The sequence below is a fragment of the Budorcas taxicolor genome, chromosome 3 (assembly GCF_023091745.1).
Source record: "Budorcas taxicolor isolate Tak-1 chromosome 3, Takin1.1, whole genome shotgun sequence".
In the NCBI taxonomy this organism is placed as follows: Eukaryota; Metazoa; Chordata; class Mammalia; order Artiodactyla; family Bovidae; genus Budorcas; species Budorcas taxicolor.
This window is the reverse complement of record NC_068912.1, coordinates 110,926,064-110,949,770: the sequence shown is the minus strand read 5'-3', so window position 1 is coordinate 110,949,770 and position 23,707 is coordinate 110,926,064. Positions and strand designations below refer to the sequence as shown.

The 23,707-nt window shown below is 49.0% G+C and overlaps 1 protein-coding gene across 1 annotated transcript in view; it reads right to left on the bottom strand.

The window, feature by feature from the left end:
- DLGAP3 (DLG associated protein 3) overlaps window positions 1–20,982 on the bottom strand; it is a 38,136-nt gene extending 17,154 nt beyond the window's left edge. Inside the window, exons 1-6 of the mRNA XM_052637190.1 lie at window positions 19,876–20,982; window positions 15,373–15,578; window positions 14,971–15,043; window positions 3,601–3,814; window positions 3,010–3,323; window positions 2,479–2,564 (exon numbers count right to left, since the gene is read on the bottom strand). Coding sequence (XP_052493150.1) covers window positions 2,479–2,564; window positions 3,010–3,323; window positions 3,601–3,814; window positions 14,971–15,043; window positions 15,373–15,578; window positions 19,876–20,982 — 2,000 coding nt within the window. The remainder of the gene's footprint in view (window positions 1–2,478; window positions 2,565–3,009; window positions 3,324–3,600; window positions 3,815–14,970; window positions 15,044–15,372; window positions 15,579–19,875) is intronic.
- Window positions 20,983–23,707: the final 2,725 nt, after the last annotated feature.

The window sequence follows — 23,707 nt, the reverse complement described above, 5'->3', positions numbered from 1 at the left end:
GACTCTTTGCGATCCCGTCAGGCCCCTCTGTCCACAGAATTCTCCAGGCAAGAATACCGGAGTGGGTAGCCATTCCCCTTGTCACGGGATCTTCCCAACCCAGGGATCGAACCTGGGTCTCCTGCATTGCAGGCGGATTCTTTACCGTCTAAGCTGCTGTACTCAAATATAAAATAAAAAGGTTTTTTAAAAAGGAATTAAATTCCAGTTCTTTATCATGCCCATGCTCTACGTGACCCGGCCCCATCTATTCTCCAGTCCACTGCCTCACAACCACCCCATCCTGTTCCACACCAGCCATATGAACCTCTTTCAGTTCCTGAAGCGTGTCCCTCTTTCCTCTTCCAGTGCCGCCACACAGTACTAGTCCCTCTTTCTGGGATGCTTCCCGCAAGCCCGCCAGCCTCTCGCCCACTATCACCTGAGTGTTCCCAGTCAGCCCGCGAGTCTCAGCTTCAATGTCACCTGCTTAATCTGAATAAAGTCCCTTCTCTCTTAGCGCCTGCTTTTTTCTTTCACATGACCACTGTAATGTGCAATAATATCCCATTACTTGTTATACCATAGTGTGTAATCATATTTTTACTCATGTATTATTTTCTTTTTAAATTTAATTTAATGTATTTATTTATTGGCTGAACCACACAGCCTGTGGGATCTCAGTTCCCTGACAGGGATCAAACCCACACCCCCTGCATTGGAAGCAGTTTTAACCACTAGACCTCCAAGGAAATCCCACTCATGGATTGTTTATTCATTGCCTTGATTCCCTTCTAGGCCATAACTCCTATGAGGGCAAAAGTCATGTCTTTCACGCTTCCCGGAGCGTTTAACAGAAGCTGTCATATAACAGATGCTTAATAAGTATTTTCTAAATGAATCAATCCAGGAATGAATGACAGAGTTTGCTGATTTAGCTCAAGTCTCAGCAGCATGCCTGCTATCCTCTTCCCAGGATTCAGGTTTGTTTGGAGGAATGGGGGTCTATCTGGATGAGGGACCAAGAAGCCTCATCAAGAGGCAAATGGGGCCTCTTGGGCTTGGTTTATGGTCCATGGTTCAGCATTAGAGTTGGCAGCAGGGTTCTGAACACAGAGCTGTACCTAGCCATGACTCCTACCCCACCTCTCAAGAACTCAAGTCATGGACTTGCAGGATTCGGTTTGCCATGAAGTACAACTTTTCTGAGCTCTTTATGGTATATTAAGAATTCAAAGGGGACCTTCCTGATGGTCCAGTGGCTAAAGACTCCACACTCCCAATGCAGGGGGCCTGGGTTCGATCCTTGGTCAGGAACTAGATCCTACATGCTGTAACTAAGACCTGGTGAAGGCAAATAAATAAAAAGAATTTGGAGGACAGGAGCTTTCAGGAATAATGGGGGCAACAAGGGTGTCTTTTTGCTGTCCTCGATAGAGACGTTCACAGCCTTAAGAGCATTTGGAGCTGCAGGGAGCTAACATGAAGAGGAGGAAAATGGTGCATCCCCACAGGAACCTCAAGAAGTCTTGATCACACATGCACAAGATGCTCCCAGGGGTTCCCAGAAATAGCTGGGGGAATTTAGGGAAGGTCTAAAAGCCCAACTACGGCAACCACAAACAGAGCTGCTAGGGACTGCTACGGGCACTCTAGTTTTACTCCTTCAGGGGGTACGGCCTGGGCCACACAGATTACCAGGAAACTCTTACTGCCAGCCCTAGGCAGGTTCCCAGACACCACACTTAGGGCCACTGGCCTGGGAGCAGGGCAGCCCAGAAGGCAGATGGGCCACTGTGGCACTGCTACCTGGTCATAAGGGAAAGAAAGCATCTTTCACAGGAACCCAACAGAGGGATTCCTTCCAGTGTTCCCTCCAGAGCTCTCAGTGCTAATTTTTCAGTTGGAAATTAAGAAAACAATCTTTCTGAGGCCATCTCATGCCAGAGAGTGGCTGTTGATTTCTTGGGTACAACACAGACTCAAGCATATAATAGGTACCCCCGACTGGTTAAATGCTTGTGTGAGGCGAATGAGGAGGAGTGTTATATCGACCAGGGGTCCCTGAGAGGCAATCTTCATGTTTATTTGTTTCTTTTGGAGCTCACATACTTGTACACCACAGGAAGTCAGCAGGGACTAGAAAAATCCCGTGATCCTCTGTAAAGCACACCTGCTGGAGGCCTACTCTGCGCCCACCTGCTACTGCTCCCTGCCACCCCCTTCCCTGGACCTCTGTATATCTCCTGTCCACTGCTCAGCACCTGGGACAGGCACTGGAACTAAGAGAATTCACTTTAGATCTGATGACTGCCCGGGGTGGGGCATCTCTGTGAAGAACCTCTGTGGCTGCTCTGACGCCTCCCCAGTTAAAGGGCTTGTTCCCCAGGACCAGGAGGAAAGGGTTACAGGGAGACCAGGCCTGTGAGGTCCTTATGCAGCCCTCTCTTCTCTTCTCCCCCTGCCCACAAGGCCTGAGATATCCCCACTGGGACCTACCTCTTGTCTTCTTCCACCTGTACACCGATGGAATGGAACTCTCTTCGACTCCTATTCTCTGTGTCTGAGTCCGAGATAGTCTCCACCTGGTGGCAAGGTTGGGGAGTCAGTAGGCAGGGCTAGACCAAGGCCCTTAAGCTTGAGGGCCAAGGGAGAAGGGCAAGCGATGCCTGAGCCTCAAGCCAGAGGGTAGATCCTGCAAATATGACCTGCCTGAACAGGACGGCAGACCCAGGAGGTTAGATGCATTAAGGTTACAACTTCTGGGCACTGCTCTCCGCTTGCCAGGGGTGATGGTGCCAGGATGAGGGACAACGATGTGGGCCCGGCTGTTTGAAGCAGCAACCCCACCCCACGCCCCGTCGATGATCAGGCTAAGAGCAAGCAAGGAAAAGGTCTGTGTATCCAGAAGGCCTCACTGAGCCTCTCAACCCATTCTCAACATGGCCAAGGCCATACAGAATCCACGGTGTTAAAAATTTAAGCAACCAAGAAAAAGCAAACTTTCGTTGGCGCCTCCTCCTGCCATACCTGAACCCCGATGGACGGCCGCCACTTCCGCTGCCGCGCCAGGCTCCGCAGCTCCTCCCTGCCAGGAATGGTCTTGATGATGAGTGTGGGGGGCTTGGGGCTGGCCCGGGGTGGCACCGGCGCCAACTCCAGGGTGCGCGCCCCCATGGCCGGGCCGTCCAGCCCGTCCGCGGAGCTGCAGCGCCGGGCTGGGCCCTCCGCCGCGGTGAAGCTCTCGTGGGCGGAGTCGGTGCTGCTCTGGGCGGTGATGGAGATGCGGGGCGGGGCCTGGCTTCCCGGCGGGATGGGGGGCGGGGCCTTTCTGAAGTTGAAGGCTGAGGCCAGGGAACCCAGAGACACAGCCGATGAGAAACGCCGTCCCCGTGAGTCTGTGGCCGACCACCCCCCACACCCACGCGGTAGCACAGGACCCAGCAGCCACGCCTAACCCACGTGCCGCTACGTAAAGAACCACGGATCATTCCTTCACCGGCCCAGAGAGGCGAGCGAATCGCCCAAAGTCGAGCAGCACGGCCGCGACCAGGGCCGGAGCTGGAACCCAGATCACTCTCCAACCTAGGGCTGGACCAGGGGCAGAGAGGGCATACTCACAGGAGCCGGGCCTCCCTGAGACAGAGGCAGGGGCAGCAAGGAGGGGCAGGCAGTCGTCGTCTTGAGAGCAGCCAGCCTGGATGGCCCGGAGGTAGCTGTGGCTCCGCATGCGGAAACAGCCGGGCAGATCCAAAGCGTCCACGGCCTGGGACTCCAGTTCCCCAAATACGGACCCGCACATGGCCTCCAGCTGCTGGTTCAGCTCCTCGCTGAGCTGGGTGCAGGGACCAGAAGGACAGTTACCGTGGTGCTCGAATGGGGGCGTGTCTGAGGCACTTTGCCTTAGGAACATCTCCAGTTGTGCAGAGGCTGGGTCTCAGTGTGAGACTTCCGCATTTGGACTAAAAGAAACCCCCAGCCCATGCAGAGAAAGATGGAGGCACCTCTGCCCTGTGCCGGTCCCAGGGCCTGCTTTGGGATCAACCTTGGTGTCTAATCTTTCCTCTAAATACTCCTCCCTCTGCCCCAGCTATACCTCTCCCAGGCGGCGCCATCTTCCTCTCCACCTGATCCCATCCCCTCACGTTCTTTCACCTGACCCCTGGGGGAGAGGACAAGGGAGCTGACAGCCAAGTATGGGGGGTGGGTACTGCAGGGAAGAACAACTGTTACTATTTACGACCTGAAAAAGTGAAAGTCGCTCAGCCTTATCCAACTCTGCGACTCCAAGGACTACAGTCCACCAGACTCCTCTGTCCATGGAATTGTCCAGGCAAGGATACTGGAGTGGGTTGCCATTTCCTTCTCCAGGGGATCTTCCCCAACCAGGGACTGAACTCAGCTCTCTTGCATTGCAGGCAGGTTCTTTACTGTCTGAGCCACCAGAGAAGCCCATTTATGACCTACTGCATTACAAAAATGATCGAAAGCAACCTATAGAGATATAATCATGTGGAAGGAAGGAAATTAATGAGTACATAATGGAGCAAAAATTATCAACCTTGTAGTGTTTCAAGCCCTCCCCCACCTTCTGCCCACTAACTAAGGAGGGACTCAGCCTGGTTCAGCCTGCAGGTTCCTACCCTGCCCTCCTCCTCTGAGGGAAGTTCAGTCATTGGGGATCAAGATTCTTGTTTTTGGTTTTGATAGTTTGTGACGCAGAATCATTTTGTGATGTGTTAAAAAAGAATTTAAGCAACTAAGAAAAAGCAAAACAAGAATTTTGTTCATGGAACCATGTTGCATAACACTGCACTAAGACTAAATACACCAGAGGCTGTTGTTTCATTTGTTTTGAATGAGAAAACTGGCAAAAAGAAAATATAAAGGTATGGAAGAAGGTGGGTTAGTGGTAAACTCAACACTCAGGAAACAGGATGGTTGCACCTTTGACCCTGAGCTTCAGAACAGCCAATGCTTTGAGTATAGGCTGTGGGTTGTCTGCAAGGGCTATGTTGTAAGACTCAGCTGGACTCAAATGCTGGCTCTGCTACTTCCTAGCAGTGTGGTCTGAGAAAGTCATTTAAAATTTTGGGGCCCCAGTTTAATCACCAGTCAAATAGGAAAGATAATGGTACCATACTCGTAGGACTATTTAGGGAACTCAAAGAAAAACACGGGAGGCACTTGGTGCAGGTAAGCCTTCCATCTGTGCCATGTGATGGTGTCAGGGCCTGCCTGGCAAACACAGGCCACCACTCATGACAACGGTCACTGAGTCCCAGAGAAATTCCCCCATGGGTGATTATGCAGAGGCCACCGGATGAAGTCATGGACAAGGTCCTCAGTAGCAACCAGAGGATGAATATGACAGCAAGTATCCCGTGGCTGCATCTCGTGAGTTCTCCCAGGAAAGAGTCATGGCATCCTATTTACGTGCAGTCAACAGAGAAAGGAGTGGCTTGATCCATGTGTAAAATGTAGCTCAACATTTCCAAACTCAGCCTCCAAAGTATATATGATATTATAACACTACAGTCTACCTCAAATTGAGCAAGAATTTCCATCCTATTCTACCGATAGGCAAACCAAGGTTCAGAGAGGGTAGATGAATTATCCAAAGGTGCCCAGCATGTACGTGAGAAAACCAAAGTGCTGTTTCCTGACTCTCCTGCCAGGCTGACTGAGTATCAGAATTTCCTGGAGACCTTGTTAAACTTACATTAACTTGGGCACCACCCCAAGGATCTGAACCCAGAGTTCTCTAACTCTAAGCCTCTCTTTGTTTTGACTGCTTTGAAGGTCAGAGCCAAATTTTCTGGAGATTCAGGTTCAGTGATTCCAATATTGGCCCAGTAATTAAAAAGGAAGACTGTTTTCAGCTTTTTTCTAAACAAACTTCATTACAAGTGTACAGAAATTACAAAAAAAAGTGTTAGTTGCTCATTCATGTCCAGCTCTTTGTGACCCCATGGACTGTAGCCTATCAGGCTCCTTTGCCCGTGGAATTCTCCAGATAAGAATGTTGGAGTGGGTAGCCATTCCCTTCTCCCGGGGATCTTCCCGACCCAGGGATCAAGCCCAGGTCTCCTGCATTGCAGGCAGATTCTTTACCATCTGAGGTACAAGGGAAGCCTGTGGACAAGTCACAGCTCCTTGTGAGTCTACCTCTCAGTTTCCTATCTCTTGACCTCTGGGGTACCAAGCACCAGTGGTGCCAGGCTATTTCCTAAAGCTCAAGAGATAACCTGCTGCTGCTGCTGCTAAGTCACTTCAGTTGTGTCCGACTCTGTGCGACCCTGTAGATGGCAGCCCACCAGGCTCCCCCATCCCTGGGATTCTCCAGGCAAGAACACCGGAGTGGGTTGCCATTTCCTTCTCCAGGAGATCTTCCCGACCCAGGGATTGAACCCAGGTCTCCCACATTGTAGGCAGATGCTTTACCATCTGAGCCACCAGGGAAGTCCTCGTTAATCAGCTATGCTGCTGCTGCTACTGCTAAATCGCTTCAGTCATGTCTGACTCTGTGCAGCCCCATAGACGGCAGCCCACCAGGCTTCCCCGTCCATGGGATTCTCCAGGCAAGAACACTGGAGTGGGCTGCCATTTCCTTCTCCAATGCATGAAAGAGAAAAGTGAAAGTGAAGTTGCTCAGTCGTGTCCGACTCTTAGCAACCCCATGGACTGCAGCCTACCAGGCTCCTCCATCCATGGGATTTTCCAGGCAAGGGTACTGGAGTGGGGTGCCATTGCCTTCTTCCAAGAGATAACCTAACTCCTGCTATTTCTAGGCTAGGCTCAAGATACTCCCCAACCAGAACCAATCCAACCCAGAAGGTCACTCTGAAGCACAAGAAAGCTGACCCAAACCCAGCAGAGAGCATTTTGGCCTCAAGTCTGAACACCAAGGATAGAAGGAATCTCACTCTGTGGCTTATCTCTGTATCTCTAGCCCACTTCTGTGTGTAAAGCACTAGGTATAATATCTGGCATATAGCAGATGCTTAATAAACATTAGCAGACTTCTCTGGTGGTTCAGTGGTTAAAAATCCACCTGCCAATGCAGGAGACATGGGTTCACAGGAAGATTCCACATGCCATGGGAAAACTAAGCCCCAAAGCCACATCCCCTGAGCCCATGCACCTAGAACCTATGCTCTGCAACAACAGAAGCTACCACAATGAAAAGCCCATGCGCTGCAACTAGAGAAAGCCTGCACCAGCAACGAAGACCCAGTGCAGCCAAAAATAAATAATAAATACAGTTTTAAATAGAAAGAAAGAAACTGAAGTTGCTCAGGCGTGTCTGACTCTTTGCAACCCCGTGGGCTGTAGCACCCCAGGCTCCTCTGTCCATGGAATTTTTCAAGCAAGAGTACTGGAGTGGGTTGCCATTTCTTTCTCCAAAATTTTAAAATACTTATCTATATAATAAAAATAAATAAATTTACATTGCTACTATTATTAGTAGCAAGAGGTTCTTAAATCACAATGACAATACTTCTCAGAGGCCCCTCTTTCCCAAAGGTTCTCAGGCTCTTGAAATCCCAACCATATGTTAGTTCCATGACCAACTCTATCTAAGGCAGACAGAAAGGGGGTGAGAAACTCCCCAGGGCCACACATCTTCCATCTCTACTAGCCAAGAGGAACTTCTAGAGTTCCAACAAGGGACCAGGACCCAAGAGAAATGCAGACTTTTATAGACTCTCAGAGGAATATTGCATCTGAGCTGATCTTTACTGCATTACAAGTATGAAATTGTAACATTATGCTGTGAATTCTCCTATTTTCCCTATACAGCCTTCCATCCTGCTCCCCCTGACACTTACTTCCAGGTGAGTCAAAATCAAAAAATCCTCTTGGGAAATAAGAAGCTTAACCTTTCTGCAATCCAGACACAGAATCAGTATTTCCAAGGCTGTAGGATATTTAAAAGAAAATATTTTATTTGGGTTTAATTGAAAACTGTCTGTACTGGTGCTGGTGGGTCCAGTTGGGGGCGAGGCAACATCCTGTATACGCATTTGGCTTAGATAACTTTGGAAAACTCTCTCATTTAAAAACATTCTAAAACACTGGATAAAATATAACAAATGTTTTATATGCACAGCTGAGCTCACAAGAAAGCGAGATAAGTCCCCAGGGGACAAAAACAAAGAGGAGATTGGAAAATCAGAATATTAACTGTGTGAGCCAATGCTGCAAACAGCCCAGTGGAGGTGGGAGGTAGGGGGAAGGGGGAGCTGGTCTCAGTAACCAAAGGACTTAGATTTTAACACCCACTTGGGTGTAGGAGTAAGGCTCTGGGCCCACATGAAGCATGGAATTGGAAATGGGAACCTGCATACAAGTAGAAAAGGAGAAAGCTTTGATAAAATGATAAACTAGAAAAAAAATCAATTATCGGCACAGACTGATGACAAAGGAGTTAGTCAGCAGTCTAGGCACTGAGGAGGGGGGACAGAAGATAAATTCCCTAAGGATTTACACTCACAAGGTAGTTTTCACACAGACACAGAATTTTGTATCTACATGGGCCAGATCCCTCCCCAGATTAAAAATTAACATAAAATGGTCCCAGACCAAGAACAGTCTAACAGAGCAATCTAAAAATCTGGGGGACCCACTCTTAACCCAAGCTGATGAGGATGATCACAAATAAAGACCCACTGAAGATGAACTCATATTAGAAAGTGTGATCTGACGCAGCCCCTAAATCTTCACCTCCTGGCATTTACACTCTTGCACAGTCCCCTCCTCTCAAGCGCAGATTAGACTTATTTGTCCACTTCTAATGAAAAGAATATGGCAGATACAATGGCATGTCACTTCTGAGATTAGATCACAAAAATACTAGGGCTTCCATCTCGGACACATTCTCTCACTCTCTCAGAGCCTTTGCTCTGGGGGAAGCAAGCTGCTGTGCTGTGAGCTGTGTTATATTGTGAGCCATACGGTGAGTCCCACACATTACGGATATGAAGCCTGTGGACCGTAGGTGAGCATGGAAAGAGATCTTCCTCTAGTCAAACCTTGAGATGACTGCAGCCTTGGCCAACACCTTGATAAATCCTGTAGGACATCTGACCCAGGTGGCACCAGCTAAACTGTGCTCAGATTCCTGACCTATAGAAACTGTGAAATAATAAACAATTTTTATTTTAAGACTCATGTTTTTATTGGTTTGGTTTTGGCTACACTGGGTCTTCGTTGTGCTGTGCAGGTTCAGTTCCTGGTCGAGGGATCAAATCTGCGTCTCCTGCACTGGAAGGCAGATTCTTAACCACTGGACCATCAGGAGAGTTCCAAGACACTATGTTTTGGGGTTATTTTTTATGCAGCAATAGATAACTGGGCCTCCCAAGTAATGCTAGCAGAAAAGAGCCTGCCTGCCGATGCATGAGACATAAGAGACACAGGTTCGATCCCTGGGTCAGGAAAATCCCCTGGAGGAGGGCATGGCAACCCACTCCAGTATTCTTGCCTGGAGAACCCCATGGGACAGAGGAACCTGGTAGGCTACAGTCCAAAGGATAGGAAAGAGTCGGACAGGACTGAAGCTACTTAGCACAATAGGTAATGAATATAAACAGTGACATAAATAAGAACTAAACTTTTATTGAGTTAAGCTATTGAGAATTCAAGGTTTATCTGTTATAGCAGCTAGTATTACCTTAGCTAAAGCAGATTAGCTTTTAAACAATGTTTAAACTTTCTAAAACTTAAAAGATAAATAAAGCTAAGGATAGAATAAAAGCTTTGAATAAAAAAAGCAGAAAGATTTCCAAAGAAACCAATTCAGATTTCTAGGTGGAGGGAGGGGAGGGGAAAATTAAAACACAAGTAATAAGTAGTAAATGAAACACAACAGAAGAGAAAAATAGAGAACCAGAAAATATATCTGAGGAACTTACTCCGAAGGCAGCAAAGAGAGGTAAGGAAATGGAAAATACGAAGGAGAGGTTAAGATGTACAAAGGAAATGATAAAAATACCCCAAATACAACTAATAGAAGTCCTAGAGGAGGGACTAGATAAAATATGTCTGTGTTAGTCGCTTAGTCGTGTCCGACTCTGTGTTACCCCATGGACTGTAGCTTGCCAGGCTCCTCTTTCCATGGAATTCTCCAGGCAAGAATACTGGAGTGGGTAGCCAGGCCCTTCTCCAGGGGTCTTGCCGACCCATGGATTGAACCTGGGTTTCCTGCATTGCAGGTGGACTCTCCAGGGAAGCCCAGATAAAACAAAGAAGAGATATTTTAAGAGATAATAATGGTGGTTTAGTTGTGAACTCATGTCCAACTCTTGCGACCCCATGGACTGTAGCCTGTCAGGCTCCTCTGTCCATGGGATTCTCCAGGCAAGAATACTGGAGTGGGTTGATAATAATAGTCTAGTCATTAAGAATTTTCCAGACTTCTGACTTCAGACACAACAGAGGGAGGATACCAAACCCTATGCCCTAAGACAACTATAAAGCTGCACAAAGCTCTCCAAAACAACCATTTTATCACTCTGAAAATCAATCAAAGTTATACAACAAAGAAACACATTCATGAAAATTGCTGAACTTTGGGTAAGAACAATTAGTCTGTAGTGTCCTCACCTGGAGTTGATCCCATAACACAAGTTCCCAGCTCTATAAGTTGCAATAGTTCAACTAGGGTGGACCAGGCTATGAAAACCAGCTGCTTAACTGCAACTAACAAAGGGGGCTCACTTTATTTTGAGCACTGTCCATTATAGTGTCAAGAATAAGAATAACCAGCTGCACTAACAGGTTGAGGTTTCAGCACTGTTTGGGGCAAAGCAATGGGACTGGCAAACTAGACAGGAACTTGATGGGGAATTCTAGAGGGGAAAGATAGCCACAGAGAGTTTGATAAGCACTTCACATAATTGGGGTTAACTAGAGGCTAGGTGCATGTACCACAAAAATCAGAAAGGCCTTGAGCCCACCCACATATCCCTGGCCAATAGAGGCTATGCATATGTACAGAAGAAATGTAGGAGAGCCTGTGAAAAATAAAAGCCAGAGCAGGCTTGAAAACAGCAATATTCCTCAGCTCACACATAGAACCATAAAAGGAGAGAAAGGAAGCCTTACTGGCTTGTAGTTTTTGAGCACAGCCTCTGATCAGTCTCTGGCTGGACACTAAGCTATGCAGAGACAGGGTCAACCCCCAGGAAACCAGGCTTTAAAATAAAATCAAGAAAGAAAAAAGTTAGTGGAGACATCAGAGGCTACATCTGGCAAGGTAGATAGATTTCACAGATTTAGACCAAGAATTAGCAAATAAACAAAGCAATAGCAATCTTCAAGAGGTAAAATAAGAATCCAGAGTTGCTACAACATATTAAATAAAAGGTTCAGTATTCAACCAAAAATTTTATGACACATGTAAATAAACAAGAAAATGTGAATGTCCCTGGATGTTTGATTTACTATACAAAGACTACAAGGCAGGTATTATAAGAATGTTCAAAGAACTAAAGGAAATCATATTTAAATATCTAAAGAAAGTATGACAGCAGTGATGGCTTTAATAGAAAATCACAATAAAGAAAAAATTTTTAAAAAAGAAGAAAAGAATCAAATGGAAATTCTAGACCTGAAAAGTACAAAAACTGAAATTTAAAATTGGCTGGAAAGGCTCAGCATAAAAAGTTATCAGTAAAACTTAAGGTAATCAGCATAGATTAACCAATATAAAGAATAGAGTGGGGTGAAAGATTGAACAGAAATGAGCAGTGTCTCGGAGACTTATGGGCAACATCAAGTATATCAGTATGCATGTAATGGGAGTCCCAGAAAAAAGATGAGAGAGAGGAAGAAAAAATATCTGAAGAAATAATGGCCCCAAACTTTCCAAATTTGCTTAAAAACAGTAATCCACAGGTCAAAGAAACTCAGTGAATCCAAAGTAGGCTAAATACAAAGAGATCCATACCCAGACACATTACAATCAACTTTCTAAAGACAAAGAGAACATATTTTTTAAGAAAATCTTAATAACAACAAGAGAAAAAACAATTCATTACATACCAAAAAAATTATTAATTGACTTTTCATCAGAAATCATGAGCACCAAAAGCAGTGATGTTCAAAGTGTATAGCACTCAGTGTATAGTCAAAGTGCTAAAAGAAAAAAACTATCAACCAGGAATTCTATATTCAGCAAAACTATCCTTCAAAAAATGAAGGAAAAATAAAGACGTTTCCAAATAAATACAGACTGAAGAAAGTATTGCCAGCAGAGTTACCTTATAAGAAATACTAATGCAAGTTCTTCTGGTTAAAAGGAAGTGACACCCAATGGTAACTCAGATCCACAGGAAGAAATGAAGAGCACCAGAAACAGTAAATATGTGAGTAAATATAAATATGTTTCACACTTTTTCTCTCAAATTCTTTAAGAGACATAAGATTTTAAAAAGGTTAAAAAAGATAGAAGAGTGTCCAAAGTAGTTATTCCATTACTGTTATCAGTTTATAATAAGTTTTAGCTTATAACACATAGATAGAAAATATATATGACAATAATAGCACAAAGAAGGGAGAGGAAAAGGAGATATATTAGAGCAATGCTTCCATATTTTACCAGAATAAACTAGGTTTTAATTAGTTACACATGTAATTCTTAGTGCAATCACTAATGCACTAAATAATATAGTAAAGGGAATTAACAAAAATAAATAAAACTGTACACAAAATATTTAATACAAAAGAAGGCATAAAGGAAGAACAGAGGAACAAAAATGACATGAGACAATCCAGCCAGATCAGTAATCACATTAAACGTGGACAGACAAAACACTCATTCAAAAGGCAGAGATTGTCAGACTGGATTAAAAAGCACGCAGATTGAAAGTAAAAGGATGTCAGCAAACAGGAGCATGAGAGAATGTTCCAGATTTGATGAAAGACATGAATCCTCAGATTCTGGAAACGTGTGTGTGTGTGTGTGTGTGTGTGTGCGTGTGCGTGCGCGTGTGTGAGCATGCACGCACACATACACATCATTGTGAAACTGCAGGACACCAAAATCAAAGGCAAGATCTTGACAGCAATCAGAGAGAAGTGAAAATTACCAACAAAGACAGTTGGGTTAACAGCAGCCTTCTCAACAGCAACAACGGAACAGATGACGGGGAATATCTTCAAAACACAGAGAAAATAAATGTTGACCTAGAATTCTGTAATAAGCTAAATTATGTTCTGTAATAAGCTAAACTATATTTTTGGTTAAAGGCAGAATTTGCCGCTGACATGTACTGAAAAAAATTACTGAAGAATTTACTTTAAAAGGAAGGAATGAGAGAATTCCCTGATGGTCCAGCGGTTAGGATGTGGTGCTCTCACTGCCTGGAGCCCAGGTTCAACCCCTTGTCAGGGAACTAAGATCCCACAAGCCACATGGCACAGAGAAAAATAAAAGGAAGGAAGGAAATGTAAGAAGGTATAGTGAGAGGCAACTAAAATAGTGTACATGCTAAAGTACTAAAGTACAAACTAAAATACTGCCACAAGCACACGTGAGAAAGGAGGCGGAGATCAAAAGTCAATGGAGGAGACAGGGGATGGAGCAAGTAACCTGGAGAGGAAGGAAAAGGGCACCCGCAGTTTGCTTTTGGACATTTTAATTTTGAGATGTCTACTCAGCATCCAAGCGAGATTTCAATACACAGTTAGATATACATGCCCGGTATTTATGGGAGAATGTGGGCTGATGATAAACATTTGGAAGTCATCAGGCTCTCAATAAGCTTGAAAGCCATGAGCCTGGATGAGCTTACCCAATGAGTGAGTGTAAGAAGAAGTCCAGGAACTAAGCCCTGGAAAGCTCCGGTGTTTAGATCCTGAAGAGTTTGTGGGCCCCAGTGACACAGACTGAGAATAGGCAGCTAGAGAGAGAATCTAGAAGAATCTGAAAGATGTGGCATCCTCAGGCCAACTGAGAAAAGGGTTTCAGGAAGAAGAGAATCATCAGCTGTTAGATGTTGCTGATGGATCAAGTGAAACAAAGAAGGAGTATTAACAAGTAAGTTTAGCAACACAGGCTGGTCTTATGTGAAAAGATGACTGTGCCAGGCAAGATTCCCTGATTCAGGAAATGTAACAAAGAAATGCTGAGAGACAGCAGCGGCAACAAACAATGAGAGCCAAGGAGGAGAGACTTTTGCATTGCTTTTTTTTCCCCAGCAAACAGCAAAAATAGCTAACCTTTATCGAGTGCTGGCTCTATGCCAAGAACACTATTATGATGCCTATTTTTAAATACGGAGAGTGGGGCTCAAAAAAGTCAAGAAACTTGCCCCAGGTCACTCAGCTGGTAAAGAGTGGAGCTGGAATTCAAACCCACCTCAAGCATTTAATTGCTAAACTGCACTCACTGCCTTCTTTAGTTAAGGGGAAAGTCTATACTTAGGTATAGAACTCACACTTATAAAATACCAGTTTGGGGCCAGCTTCCTTGTGTTTGCATATATTTTCTCACTGAACTCCCCAAACCCCTGTGAGATAAGCATCACTACAATTGTCATTTCCACCATGAGGAAACAGAGGCGTTGGGAGGAAAGTATCTTGCCAGTGGTCCCCAGGGTGGAGTGGAGGGGAGAGAGCTCAAGCCCTGATCATCTCTGAGACTGAAGCTCTGCCCTCTTCAGTCCGTGCAGACAGTCCTGCCTTTCACATGGGGCGGGGGAGCTGGAGCAGTCAGACCAGGACAGGGCTCGGGAAGCTCAGAGAACTGACACTGCCCTTCCAAGTTCATCACTTGGAGGATGCTTGGCGGTTTTTAAGGATGTGACTCTCTGAGATCCTCAGTCTGATTCAGCTCTGAGAATCCCAGGGCATGCTTCCCAGCTCCCCAGGACCAGACCTGTGCTCTCTCCAGGGGCAGATTCCTGATTTTTAAGACCAAGGCTGAGCATGGGAGCGAGTCCTCCTCCCCACCCCTTCCCCCTGGCATGCTGGGCTGCTTCCTACCTGTCCGGTGGTGAGGGAACGGCTGTAGCCAGGAATGGAGCTCCGCGGGTGGATCCGGGGTGGGACACAGCAGCTGGGAGAGGTCAAAATTCCAGATTCAGAATGGGGGTCTGCTAGGAGGTGGGGGAGGGGAATGAGAGCAATGGGGTCCCTGAGTGGGTTCTGTTCCTCAGAAACCCCCAGAATCTCCAGGAGGAGACTCCTGAGTAAAAGGACTGTGCTAAAGAGGCATTCAGAAAGAGGCTTTCACAGGCACCCCCTCTTCATACGGGCCAGAGCAAGCCTGCCCAGTCGAACCCTAAGCACGGAGCCTGACTGGTACCCACGCAATGCACACCTCCTGCAGGCACCCAGCATCAGCTTCCTGCCCCCTCCCCATCCCCCAGCTCTCCCTGTCCTTACTTGATCCGGGCCTGGTCCACACTGGAGGAACGGCGAGTGGTGAAGCGCCGGGCGACCGCTTTGGGAGATGTCTTGGGGCTGCCGTCTGAGTCTCCGCTCTCCTCATCCCCCATGGCTTTGATGTAGCTGCCGCTCCGCATCCTGCGGCAGGGGATCTCCCCGTCCTTGCCCCCAGTGGGGTAACCCCCCCAGTCATCTTGCGGCACCTGCAGGGACAAGGGGCCTCAAGTACCTACTAAATCGGGAAGCCAGGACCCTCTTTCTTCACTGCCAGTGGGAGATGCACAGCCTTGGCTCAAGTAAACCACGCTCAGGAATATGTCAAGCCAGATCAGGTGAGGTCTCCCCTACAGGACATGCCTCTTTATCCTCCATGGGCCTTCTGCTACTTAACTGAGGGCCATCTAAAGAGTCTAAGGCTCCCACGATAGGTACCAAGAGGTTGCAGCTCAGAGGCCAAAGTGACCTATGTCAATCTCACCCCTAGCAGTAAGGCAGCCCCTGACATCAGTCACCTTTCACCCCTCCTTCTCCTTCATCCTCTTAACGTGCTTACATCCCAAATCCTCTGATGTCCCCCTCCCTTCTGTGAAGAGCCACAGGAGTGACATCAGTTTGTGTTTCAGAAAGAGCACTTCAAGAGTCCAAACAGAGGTTGGATTGTGGAGAGCCAGGAGCAGGGCAGGGGCTCAAGTGGTGAGAGGGAGACCAATTAAGAGGCTGATGCTGTTATCCAGGCAAGAGATGATGAGCCCTAAATTAAGACAATGACAATGAGGGGGAAGAGAAGATGGAAATGAGAGGTGTTCAGGAGCATCAGTGAGCCTGATTAGACATGGGGGGTGAGGGGGCGGGGAGGAGTCGTGGAGGACCGGGAGGCTGCCGGCTGAGGACCTGGGGGATGGTGGCATTGCTCACTGAGCCACAGAATCCCAGAGAAACAGATTTGGGGGAAAGGTGATAGGTTCAGGGTTGAGCATCTTGAGCTGGCAAAGAACTGTGGAACAGGTGGTTGAGTGTTTGGTTCTGGAGTTCAGTGGAGAGATCTGAGCTGGAGGCAGACATGGGGGAGTCATGGGTGGCAGCTGAATCCATAGGAGTGAATGAAACAGCCCAGAGGAAAGAAGAGAGAGAGGTGGGCAGGAATCCACTGACATTTAAAAGGGGGACTGCGAAGAAAGGGAGAGGAGCCTATGAAGTCACCTGAAAAGGAGTGGGCAGATGGGTGGGAGAGAAGTCAGGAGAACGCCCTGTCACGGAAACAGGAGACATTTCCAGAATAGAAGGAGTTGATAATGTCAAATGCCACAGTGCATGCTAAGGTTAGCAGTTTGGGCTGGGGAGTTAGAACCATACTCAAATTCTGGCCCCATCACTTGCTAGCTGTGTAAATGTGAGCAAAGTTGGTTAAACTCTGCCACAGTTTCCTCATCTGTGAGCTGGTAATGATAATTACGCCTGCATCACAGCACTGGTGGAAACAATAAATGAACCAACAGAGAGTAAGTGTTCGAAGTTAACTATCGTAACGGTGAGCATTGAGAGATACCTTTCAAGGAGGGCTCTCAGGAGGCCATTGGTGACCACTGCCAGGACGTTTCAGAGGCCAGGAGTGTGGAAGTCAGTCCAGTAGAGGGGAGAATGAAAGGAAATGGTGGAGTCTATGCTCTAAGAACTTGGAAATGAATGGGAGACAGGAAGGAGATGGAAGAGGAAAGTTGTTTTTTTTTTTTTAGGATGAGAGCAATCTGGCCATGTTTGCAGGATGAGGGAAAGTCAGTAAAGAGAAAGATAGTCTTTAAATGTGGGGAGGAAGCAGGGACAGTTCATGGATGGAAGGGATCCCGGGGAGATGGGCTCAAGCCCTATGGAGGGGTCACTGTGGGATGCATGGTCCTAGTTTCATCTCTGAGCCAAGAAGGAAGGGGATGATAGGGGCTGGGGATCTTGATGAGTCTGCAGGTGGGTGAGGGAGTCTGTAATGGTTGGCCTATGCCTGTTGAAAAGAACAGGCTAAGTGGGGGTGGGGGTCAGGGTTCGGGGAGAGCATAGGGTTCCAGAGAAGAACAGAGACTCTAGGTGAGGCTAGATGAGAGGCCAGAGATCAGTGTGAGAACAGGGACTCAGGGATGGGTGGGCCCCATGAAGGAGCCCTCGGTGGGAGGACAGGGCTGAGTGGGGGTCTGGGCTCAATCAAATGGGAACACAGGGAGGAGATGAGGCTCCATGAAGGAACAAGGGCTCCAAGTGAGAAGGGGGGTTCTGGAAGAAGTTTGCGGGAGACCTGAATCTAGTGGGAGAATAGAGTCTCAACAAAAGGGCTGGGCAACCAACCAAGACACCTGGGCTGATGCGGCCAGCTTCCCCTGCTTTTGTGCCAGGGGAGTACAGGTTGTCTGGAGAGTTTCTACAGCCTTTGTTCTCTCCAAACAGGCTCAGACTTCCCAGTCCTCAGATCCCCTGGAACCCCAGCCCCTGATTGATAGGGCCTCCCCTTCCCCATACTCTACAGAGAGCAGCCACAGGCAGGCAGAGGGAGGTGGCAGGCCAGCCAGGGCATGCTCTGCCACACTGCAGGGTTCCCACTCCATGGCCACTGCAGAGCTGCCGGCTCCTCTGCAGGACGCTGTGAGGTGCATGTTAAAAAGGAAGCCCCCAGGGAGGTCAGGGCAGCCCTGGAGAAGCAGCAGGGAGCAGCGGAGTGGAGGCAAGTCTCCAGGGATGGCAGAAGAAGGGTTGGTGTTCTCTCCTGAGCGCTTTCTTCTGGACCCTTCAATTCCCAGTTTAGAGACCCTTCCTACCCAGGGAGAGGGCAGTGCAAGACCAATCCTGAATCCTAGAAGTCTCCAGTCTCCCCTTCTGTCTCTCGCCCCTTTCTGCTTCCACTATGGCCCTTGAGCTTTAGCAAGTTCCCCACCCAGGAGAGCCCTAACATGAGAACAACTTACCAAAAAGGCCAGTGATACCCAAAGGACACGTGCAAGCTCAATTCTCCATGCCTCTGAACACGGTGCAGCCTCTTCCTGGAACACTCAGTCCTGGAAACACTGCACGTGACTAACTCCAACTTGTCCACTGCGCCTCTGTTCAGGGGACACTCTTCCTAGAAGCTGCTCTGAGCAGCCCCTGGCCACCACCACCCAAGTGGGTGAGGTGTCTCCTCTGGGCTCCCAAGGTTCCCAAGGCTCTCTCCTCTCGCCGCCTCCCTGCACTCTCTTCTGTGTGTGCTGTGCTTAGTTGCTCAGTCATGCCCGACTCTTTGCCACCCCATGGACTGTAGCCTGCTAGGCTCCTCTGTTCATGGGGATTCTCCAGGCAAGAATACTGGAGTGGGTTGCCACGCCCTCCTCCAGGGGATCTTCCCGACCCAGGGACTGAACTCGGGTCTCCTTCATTGCAGGAAGATTCTTTACCATCTGAGCCACCTGGGAAGCTACCTTGTCTATCCCACTGTTAAACTGTGAACTCCTCCGGGCAGCATCTGTGTCTGCATCTTTGCATTCACAGCACCCAGGGAACACTCATAGAATGAATGGATGTCGATTAACTATGTGAAATGTGGGTTTGGGGGATAAGTCTACTGGACTTCTAGAACTTGTCTAGACTCTTTCTCCTCCAACTATAGGAGGGCTCACACATCAGGGGACGTGGGAGAGGAGCAAGAGACAGAGAAGAGGAAGGTGGATGGCAGGAAGAGTCCCTAACCCCATCTCTATAGGATGATGGAGAGGGGACAGTGAGGGATGGACCAAGGCTCCCTAAGAAGAAGGGGTCAGAGCTCCTAGCCTCACCTGCAGACACCATAGAGGTGGTGAAAGAGGACAGGGACAGTGTGTCAGTTATCAGCTGCACCATCCACTCCCAGGAAGCCCTAGCCCGCTGCTGGGTCTGGAGCTCAGACCTCAGTGTGCGCCCCAGCCCAGCAAAACCCACAGGACAGGTTCCCTGGCTCTTCCACAGCCTCGTGGGTGTCCCACCGCAGGTTCCCCAGAATGACAATACCATCAGAGGCACATTCTGGAAATAACTGACCTTCATATCCAAACACTATCTGGACCACCCAGATTTGGGCTGAAAAGAGGTCTGGAGAAGGTCTGGGGGCAAGACAGCTGCTTTCCAACTGCTGACCTCCAATCTTAGGGAAGCACAAGCAGGCAGCCCCGCTCTGTCCTATTCATTGCTCACCCTCAACCTCATTCTGCCTCCAGCCTCACAAGACAGAGGCCGGCACAGCTTGTCCTAAACAGCAGGTAGAGGAAAAGTCTTCCTGGCACTGACATATGACATCAAAATAGAAGGACCCCTTTACTGCACAAATGGGGAAACTGAGGTTCCCCAAGGGGTTCAAGGTGTTACAAGACAATGAGGCAGGGAAGAACCCGCTGCCTCCAGACCCGTCATCATGGGAAGAGCTGGCTCCCATCCAACCCCTTCCACAGCCTCTGGGGCAACAACACTGGTGAGGGCTGAGGATCCTGTTCCCCACCCCCACCAAAGCCTCACCTGCAGATAGTGATAAGTCCTGGCTTTGGCCTTAGCCTCCGGCCCCAGGAGCCCCTTGCTGGGCCCAGCCCCTGGGTATCCATCCCGGCCCTGGCTGACCATCATGGTATGCCAGGCACTTCGCTTGACCGATTGTCCATCCAGTGACATGGACATGCCAGTGCAGGCAAGACAGCGGCCTTCCGACCCCCCCGAGCGCCCCTTGAAGCTCAAGTCCCGGTAGGACCCATCCGGAGCCTCCAGGCAGAAGGGACCCCCGGGCTCCCCAGGGGGCCGCCCACCGGCCAGGAAGCCGCTGTCACTGTCCAAGTTGTCATCAGAGCTCCACCAGCCCGCGGCCTTGGCCTGGTGCCGGCCATCCCCCTTGCGGTCCTTGCTCTTACTCCTCTTGCCATGCCGGGACTGGTGGTGGTGGTGGTGGTGGTGGTGATGGTGGTGGTGGGAGGCATGGGGGCCTCCAGAGCTCGGGCCTGGGTAGCTGTCTCCCCCGGAGCCACCTCTTCCCTCGGCCTTGGGCCCGTTGTAGTCCCGCTTCCCTGGAGCCTCCAGAGAGTGGGACTTGGCGAACAGCTTCTGCACGGAGTGGACCAGGTGCCGGATGCGGCTGGGGCTCTCGCTGCGGGCCTCGGGGGCAGCGCCAGACCCCGGCCCGGGCCCGGGCCCGGCCCCTGCCGGCCCCCGCTGGTATGGCAGCGTGTGGAAGCCATCCTGTTGAACCGGCAGCTGCTTTTCAAACTGGTCCAGCAGTGTGGGAGGCAGGCGGGGGGCACCCTTGCCCTGCGGGTGGCCCACACAGTCTTCACAGGTGTCGAAGGGGCCCTGGCCGGGGTACATCCTGGGGAAGGTGCTGCTACCCCCCCCAACCCCGGCCCCTCCTGGCCCTCCCTCGGGGCCTATGGATGGCCCCTCACTCAGGCTCAGGGGCCCTTCAGGAGAAAGGTGTCCCAGGCCAGCTCTTGGGGCACAGAAGCGGGGCTCGGTGGAGAAGGCCTCCCCGGAGCCCACCAGGTACGGGGCCCTGGCAGCAGGGCCCACGTCCATATGCTGCTGGTCGGCAAAGCGGGCTGGGCGGGGATGGCTGCCTCGGTCGCCATGGTAACCCCTCATGGCCTCAGCAAGGGCTCTTCATAGCGCTGGGGGCCAGGCCCCAGGAACCTCCTGGGAAAATAGGGAGCAATGGGATTAGGATCGAACAACAGGCCACTTGACCTGAAACTTTTATCAGGTATTCTTAGAACTGCTTAGGTAATGCATATCAGTTCACTGTGGTTAACTGTACTGTCCTTAAGGGCTTAAAAGTCATATAGACAAAGACACTCACAAAGGCACAAAATAATATCGCCATTCACCAAATGCTGCAAAGATGATAAATACTTATTCCCAAGAGAAAATGTCCTCAACCAAACGGTTTTTAAAAAAATCTTAGGTAACCAAAAGTAAAAAGATACCAATACAAACATAAAAACAATAGTCAAACATACGAGCCATTATGTGAACTAGCTTCTAACAAGCTGGTGTGAGGGAAATTGAGCCAGCGCCACACCTGTGTCCCATCCCGACCCAATTCCCCTGCTATGAAGAGCCAGGGCTCTGGGTCACAGCTCCCAGAAGCAATAACCAAAGAGAACGTTGGACCCAAATCTACATATCCATCACGATTCTGTAGGATAACCCCTCCCCTTCCTTCCACACCCAGTTCCTTCCATCTGGCTGGAGGCTCATTCTCCCTCCCCTCGAGGGCTGAGACAGGAAGGGATAACCTGAGATGACTCCTCCCTCCTCTTCTGGGTTCCAAATACTCACTGATGAAATTCCCCCCGTGCCTTTTACCGCCACCCCCATTCCAGTGGAGGAGTGGTCATGAAGAGAGGAGAAACGTAAAAGAGGAATGCTGGCTATTTAGGCAGGATCTGAATCCTAAACTGGGGTTAGAACCCAGGAGTTCCTCCTCCCAGGAACAGTGGGCTGGCAGGGCAAGGAGATGATGGAGGGAAAGCGTTGGAACCAGTGGCCCTGGCCCCTATCCCAGGCTTGCCAAGGCTACAGGACAGAGAGGTCAGCTCTCAGCAAGAACTGCCTCCAATCAGGACTCCAGAGCTGCCAGGACAGGAGCTGCAGCAGGAGGGAGTGCCAGCAGGAGGGACGGGGACCAAGGAGCTGGCAGACGGCGCCCTCCCTCATCCCAGACCAGGCTCCTGGGCCATCTGCTGACTGTGAGGAGATGACAGCCTCAAAGACTCCAGATAGCAGCACCTCCAAGGTTCACCCGCCCTTCCTCCCCACCATGGCCTCCCCATACCCACCATGGTTCAAGCTTCTTCCAGATCCCACTCACAGTTCATCTCTGAGGACTTGCCATGTACTGGGTACTGTGCATACTCAATGCTCTCTAATCCCCCTGAAATCCTATGTGTAGATGTTATCCACATCTACCCATGAGAAAATAGCTCAAAATGGTAAGGTCACAAAGCTGGTAAGTGGGTGAGTCACTTTGCATCAAGATTCAAACCCAGGTTATTTTGATTCGAGAACCCTATCCCCCAGACTCTCCTACCACTCACCATCTCGGGTGTCCCATCCTTGGTGTCAGGATCTCCACCGCCAGGCAGAATCCTAACTTCAGGAGGCTCAGGACCACTGGCTCCTAAACGGAAAGAAAAGGGTGGTAAGCAAAGAGGAAAAGAGATTCTCCTGGAGTCCTCAGAGGACTGGTCTCTGGCCTTGACAGTTCCCCTGCCCAACCCCCCAAGCCAGGACTGATTGGATCCCCCATGATGCAGAGCCTCTGGACCCCCAGGGAAATGAAGTTGGCTTAATTATGCAAATGCATGCAAATAAGCTTACAGGTTGGACTACCTCCAACTGCAGGTGTCTGTGTGATCTGTCCGTGGTGCTGAGCCTCTGCATTTTCATTGCCCTCAAATATGATTCCATTCCACAAATATTTGTTGAGCAGCTACCATACCAAGACTCAGAGTGAGACATGAACAGAGGTGATTTTAGAGTGGTCCCTGTCATTAAGAGGCTTATAGTCTAACAGGGGGGCCAACCTTTCACATGAGAGGGTTATTTTAGGTCCCTGTATTTTTGCATAAGCTGCTCCATCCTCCTAGAATCTACTTTCATCCACCTCCCAACACACTCCCCTGGCTAACACTTATTCAGATTAAGCTCCACCCTCCTTTGAAGACTTTTCTGGGTTATGCCTCTCTATTGCGTTTTTAGAATACCCTGGGTTCCCCCATGAAAGCAACTATCGCATTGCACTGAAATTGTCTGTTTCAGCTTCTGTCTCCCCAAGTAGAATCCGGTCTTCTGCAGAGTAGGAACCAAATCCTATTTATCACTGGATCTCCAGCACTCAGCTCGGGGCTTTGCCCAGAGATGGTACTTAACAAATGTTCACTAAGTAGATGAATAAATGACTGTGCAGGAAAGAGGTTCCAAAATGTTAGGCCAGTTAAGATGAGGGCAAGAGCAGATCCAATAGAGGGAAACTGAGGACGACTTCCCAGAGAAGAGTGTGCTTGAGATGGAGAACAAGATGGCTGTGTGTCAGGGAGATGGAATTCCCAGCGAAGGCAAGAGCATGCACAAAGGCAGAAGAGGTGGGCAAATAAGCAATTTTGAAGGGTGGGATGAGAGAGTTCCAGCAGACATTCGGGGTTTGGAAAACACTAGGAAGAGATGGGGGAGAGAGAGTCAGAAAGGAAGACGACTCTGAAGTTTGCAGCAGCCGTGACTGGAAGACTAATGATGCCATTATTAGACACAGGGATGTCAGGAAGAAGAGCTAGCTTTGCGGGCATGATTAATAGTAGTGGAAGAGACA